At 42.6% G+C, this 5,995-nt stretch overlaps 1 protein-coding gene across 1 annotated transcript; it reads left to right on the forward strand.

The window, feature by feature from the left end:
• The first annotated feature begins 1,932 nt into the window (after positions 1-1,932).
• Positions 1,933-5,637, forward strand: LOC148034875 (pentatricopeptide repeat-containing protein At2g39620-like). Its single transcript, XM_087680729.1, has one exon. The coding sequence runs from the start codon at positions 1,933-1,935 to the stop codon at positions 5,635-5,637; it is 3,705 nt and encodes a 1,234-aa protein (XP_087536855.1).
• Positions 5,638-5,995: the final 358 nt, after the last annotated feature.

Raw genomic sequence — 5,995 nt, forward strand, 5'->3', positions numbered from 1 at the left:
TTGGGAAGAGAGATAAGTAGGATAGAGGAGCCAATAAAATGACACCTAACTTGGCATAAATAGTTTGATGCATAGATGTGACAATTTGCAATTTTTTTTTTGAATGTTTGCACCTTAATGCATCCTTGCGATCAGTGGACAAAGATTTAAGATTCATCCTTGTGATGGAAAGATTTGAAGCCTTCCTTTAGAAACAATTTGAAGAAAATTGACCTTTGAAGGGTCATGAAGGGGAGCATTCAAAAAATATTTCGAGAGACAAATACATTCACATATTTGAACTATCTACAAGCAACCTTCTTTCTCTTCCACATTGCATAAATCACCAAGGCAATGGCTTGATTGCAAAATCTTTAGGGGCCCCAATGGGCCACTAGTGCTCAAAATGTGTCATGAGACTGGTGCCTTTAGGGTAATGCCACATAGGAAGTCTTGAGTAGGCTTTCAGAGTAAAGGTAGCCATGTTTTGAGCAAGTAAGGAAGGGAGGGAGGGAAACATTTTAAAGCATCAACCTTGTTCACTTTACTTGTAACGCTGCCATACAATCTAGTTTGATTTAGGCGTGACACAACCCTTGCCCTAGTGCTACGGCATGGCGCTTACAGCTTGGCGGGTAATTGCGTTAGCCTAACAAGTGGGCCACATGAAATTATGTACGAGAGAGAGAGATTCGCAGGGCAGCAGCTTGAGGCAATAATAAGGCATTTGCCTGTAGCCCTATGGCTGGCGAATGCTTAATAGTCTAGCTAGGAGAAACAACGGCCTTTCGTGTATCGCCTCCAGGAAGGGGTTACCAGTAACAGAAAGCAACTGGCCTTGCTGGCAAACCCTAGCGCTCAGACCAGAGGTCTTGCCGTGTCTTAGGGATGGAGAGGAGGTCAGGGATTCGAATACCCTTTAGCAGCTAAGAAGAAGCAGAAGAACGTCTCAAGGGCTACTCGTTGATTCAAGTCATCGGGTCAAGACTTACCCATGGCATGGCTTGCCGTGACCTTGGACGTTTCTTTAAGCCAGCAACGAAGCTTCACGAAGACCATCAGCAATGGTAGCAGTGTTTCGTTCATAGGCTGAAAAAACGATTATTTGCATGGAAGTTCCATGGAATTTAAGCCACAGCATCATGATTCAAACACGAAGGACGAATTACAAGTTCTCTAATGAACTGTACTTGCTCAACATTACATAAGCCCCTCAGCATAAAGCTTTGGTTCTCTTGAGCTGCATTCATCAGAGGACAGGACCTATGTCAAAGATTTGATCTAATAGTAGGGAGCTTTGTGAAAACAAATGCTGGAGTAAGGCAAATGGTTATTGAATGCTCATAAACCCTTGCCCTTTAATTTGTAAGAGGACAATCTTTTGGCAAAAGAAAGAAGACCGCCGGGCGGTACAGAGGCAGGGATCATTCAGGCCATTGCCAATGGACAAGAACTGGTTCACCGTTTTGCAGAAATGTAGCCAGAAGAGGAATTTGGACATGCCAATTACACTTATATGCTCCAGCACTACCTGGAATGCCATCCAGTGTAAGGGAATCATCTTTTGCCAATGCTGGTAGAATGTGGGAGTGTGCGCTAAAAGCACAGCAGGTTTTCTATAAGCTACCATATTGGAATGATTTCTCATACACTTTTAAATAGCAAGAGTGTTTGAAGAGAGGCGAACACCATCTGCAGAAATGCTGGCAGAAGAGGAACAGGGGCCAGGATCATGCAGGCCAATAGCAATGGTGTTTGAAGAAACGTTGATCACCATTCTGAAGAAATGCAAGCAGAAGAGAACTTTGGTTCCTGTCAAGTGCTTGTATGCATACATGCTCCAGTGCCACCTGGTAATTCATTTGGTTTATGGTAGCTATCTTGTGGCAATGGTTATAGAATGTGGCAGATTGCTTAAAGCACAGCAGGTTTTCAGCAAGGGTGCATTTAGTAATGCGTACTTGCACACTTCTCTTGTACAGGACAATAGCAATGTTGTTTAAAGAGAACTTGATTGCCATTCTTCAAAAATGCAGGCAGAACAGGAATTCGGATCATGCCAAGTGCTTGCATGCTTACATGCTCCAGCATCACCTGGAATCTCATCCAGTTTATGGCAACTATCTTGTGCCAATGCTTGTAGAATGTGGGAGTTTGCTGAAAGCACAGCAAGTTTTTGACAAGCTGCAGTATCGGAATGAGTATTCGTACACTTCTCTCATGTCTGGATACATCAACTGTGGGGAACCACAATACGTCTTTCAGCTCTATTGTAAGATGCAGGAGGATGCTTGTGCACAGCCTAACAAATACACATATCTGCTTTTGTTGAATGCTTGTGGTAGATTGCAAGATGAACAAAATGGCCAAGGGGTACACAGTGATGCAATCAAAAGGTGTGTGGAAAAGGAAATTCAGGTGGGCAGCACACTGGTAGATATGTACAGCAAATGTGGCTTACTTTTAGAAGCACATAAAGTATTCAAAGGGTTGATGGTTCGAGATACTGTCTCATGGAACATACTGATTGCAGGATATACTGAACATGGGCTTGGCAAAAAAGCACTAAATTGTTTTCAAGATATGCAGCTAGATGGTGTGATTGCAGATGCATTTACATTCACTTGCATCTTGAAAGCTTGTAGCACCATGGGAACTCTGGAAACTGGCTACACAATGCATGCTGAAATAATAATGAAAGGACTGGAAAAAGGGCTTTATGTGGCCGGTGCACTGGTGAAACTTTATACCTGTGTTGCGTTGCTAGCAGAAGCATGCATTGTTTTCAACAGTTTGTGTCTACAACATACATTATTGTGGAGCTTGCTGATTGCAGGATATTCTAATCAGGGTCTTGATGAAAATGTCCTGAACTCTTTCAGGCGCATGCAGCAGGACGGTGTGTGTGCAGATGCTGACATTTTCATTTGCAGCTTAAAAGCTTGTGGAAACTTAGGAGCCTTGGAAAGAGGTCAGGAGCTACATGCTGACATAGCGAAACGAGGAATGGAAACAGAGCTCCAATTGAGCAGCATGCTAGTGGATATGTATGGGAAGTGTGGATCGCTTGTAGAAGTCCACCAAGTCTTCAAGTTGTTGCCAGTTCAAAATTTTCTATTGTGGAATGCACTTATTGTTGTCTATGCTGACCATGGTTGTTATGAGGAAGTGTTGAACTGTTTCCAGCAGATGCAGATGGAGGGTGTGTCTGGAGATGCTGTCACATTTGTTTGCTGCTTGAAAGCTTGTGCCTGCATAGAAGCTCGAAAAACAGGGCTAGCCTTATACATTGAGATATCTAAAAGGGGCTTTGAAAGACACCTTCATGTGGGGAACATATTGGTGAATATGTTCGCCAGATGCAGCTCATTCAAAGAAGCACAGCAAGTATTAGAACAACTTCCAGTCCAAGATGTAGTCGCATGGAATGGCCTTATTGCAGGGTATGCTGGACAAGGGCTTTATGTGAAAGTGCTCAACTGTTTTCAACAAATGCATCTGAAATGTGTGCCTGCAAATGCAGTCACATTTCTTTGTGGCCTGAAAGCTTGTGACACCACAGAAGCTTTACAAGCAGGCCAAGAAATACATATTGAAACAGTGAAACGAGGATTGGAAAGTGAGCTATATGTGGGAAACACTTTGGTAGTTATGTACGGCAGATGTTGCTCTCTTGCAGAAGCATTCCAAATTCTGGACAAACTACCATTCCTGGATGCAGTTTCTTGGAATGCATGCATGTCCTCCTTTATTGAACAAGGGCTTGTTGAGGAAATATCACACTGTTTTGAGCAAATACAGCTGGCAGGCTTGTCTGCGGACATTGTAACATTTGTCAGCAGCTTGAAAGCTTGTGAAGGCATAGACAGGTTGGATACAGGCCACAGAGTGCATGCTGAAATTATAAAAAGGGGATTTGAAATCGATCTTTATATTGGCAGCTCACTGCTAAACATGTACAGCAAGTGTGATTCTCTTGCAGCAGCGCACCAAGTGTTTAACAGGCTGCCAACACAGAATGTCATATCATGGAATGCACTTATTTCAGGTTATGTCAAACATGGGCTTGTTGAACCAGTGCTGGACTGTATTAAACAGATGTATTCAGAAGGTTTGTTTCCAGATGCTGTAACATTTGTTCTCACCTTGAAAGCATGTGGTGCCACTGGAGCCATAGAGACAGGCCGTGAACTACATTTTCAGATTAGGAAGCTAGGATTAGGAAATAATATGTTCATGGGGAATGTGCTGGTGGACATGTATGGAAGATGTGGTTCGGTAGCAGAAGCACATGGAATGTTTGAACTGCTTCAAGCTCAAGACACAGTCTCATGGAATGTACTGATTGCTTGTTACACTGAGTATGGGCTCAGTGAGGAAGCAATTAATTGTTTTTGGCAAATGCAGGTGAATGGCATAACACCTAATGTTATAACATTTGTATGCACCTTGAAAGCTTGTTGCACCATTGGAAGTGTAGAAACTGGCCAGAAGCTACATGTTGAAATAGTCAAAAGGGGATTGGAAAGCGGACTGCATATTGGCACCACACTGTTGGACATGTATGCCAAACATGGATTGCTAGTGGAAGCACATGGCATATTTGATAGGCTGCCAATTCAAAATGCAGTAACATGGACTGCACTGGCTGCAGGATGTACTGGATACAGGCTTGATGAGGTTGTGTTGGATTACTTCAAACACATGCAGCTGAAAGGCATATTTATGGATGCTGTGGCATTCATTCCGTGCCTAAAAACTTGTGGTGCCATTGGAGCCTTGGAAACAGGTTGGGATATACACACACAGATAATTAAAAAAGGAATAGATAGAGAGCCTTACATAAGCAGCAGACTAGTTGAAATGTATGGAAAATGCAACTCTTTTGAGGAAGCGCACCAAGTCTTTGACCGATCACCAATTCAGCATGCATTGTTGTGGACAGCACTCATTACAGTTTACCTTGAACATGGGCTTGCTGACCATGTGCTGACCATTTTCAAAAAGATGCAGCTGGAAGGTGTGCCGATGGATCCTGTTGTATTAGTTCTGTGCTTGAAAGCTTGTGGCATGGTAGGAGCATTGGAAATAGGCCGGAAAATCCATACTGAGACAAGAAAACTAGGATTAGAAAGAAATGCTTTTGTAGGAAACATGCTCATATATATGTACGGAAAATGTGGCTCTGTTGCAGAGGGCCAGGAAGTGTTTGACAAGCTTTTAGTCCGAGATGTGTTTTCGTGGACTTCCATAATAAAGATACATGGTGATAATCATGAGGGTAAGAAGGCTGTGGAATACTTTGAGAGGATGCAAGGACAGAACATTAGACCAAATGCTATTACTTTTACCTGTCTTCTTGCTGCATGCAGCCAGGCTGGCCTGGCCTTGGAGGGTCTTGAGTGCTTCAGACTGATGAAAGAATTCAAAATTGAACCAAGAATGGTTCATTATGGCTGCATGGTTGATCTTCTTGCAAGATCAGGACATGTTTACGAGGCACAGAGACTTATTCAAGCCATACAATGTGTTCCATCCCAAGCAACCCTTATGGCTCTGCTAATTGCATGCAAAATTTATGGAAGACTTGAACTAGGACAGAGATGCTTTCAGAAACTTGTGATGAATACGACTGAAGAAAGGTATAGTAAATTCTAAAAGAGAAACTGTAACCTAATTACTATTAGGTCTAGCATACTCTAACTGAAGTTGTGACCTTGAGCTTGGGTAACCTCATAACACTTAACCCTCCAAGCTCAAGTGATATGCTGAACTCCAAGTTAGGTCTCCAAAGTATGTAAGCTTATCTCCACCCAATGACTTGGTAAAGATGTTAGCTACTTGGTTCTTAAGAATCAAGTGAATTTTACCCTTCTACCTGTTTTAAGGATAAAATGGTAGTGTACCTCAATGTGCTTTTCTCTTGTATGGTACATTGGATTGTTTGCCAAGTCCATGGTAGCGGTGTTATTGCATTAAAGTCTAAGTGGCTTATTACATAAGCTCCCAAATGTTG

The sequence above is a fragment of the Lygodium microphyllum genome, chromosome 6 (assembly GCF_053477565.2).
Source record: "Lygodium microphyllum isolate KBCC chromosome 6, Lygodium_microphyllum_v1.1.10, whole genome shotgun sequence".
Taxonomy (NCBI): Eukaryota; Viridiplantae; Streptophyta; class Polypodiopsida; order Schizaeales; family Lygodiaceae; genus Lygodium; species Lygodium microphyllum.

What these genes read in the sequence shown, in the direction of transcription:
- LOC148034875 (XM_087680729.1), top strand. Translation starts at nt 1,933, where the DNA reads ATGCGTACTTGCACACTTCTCTTGTACAGGACAATAGCAATGTTGTTT.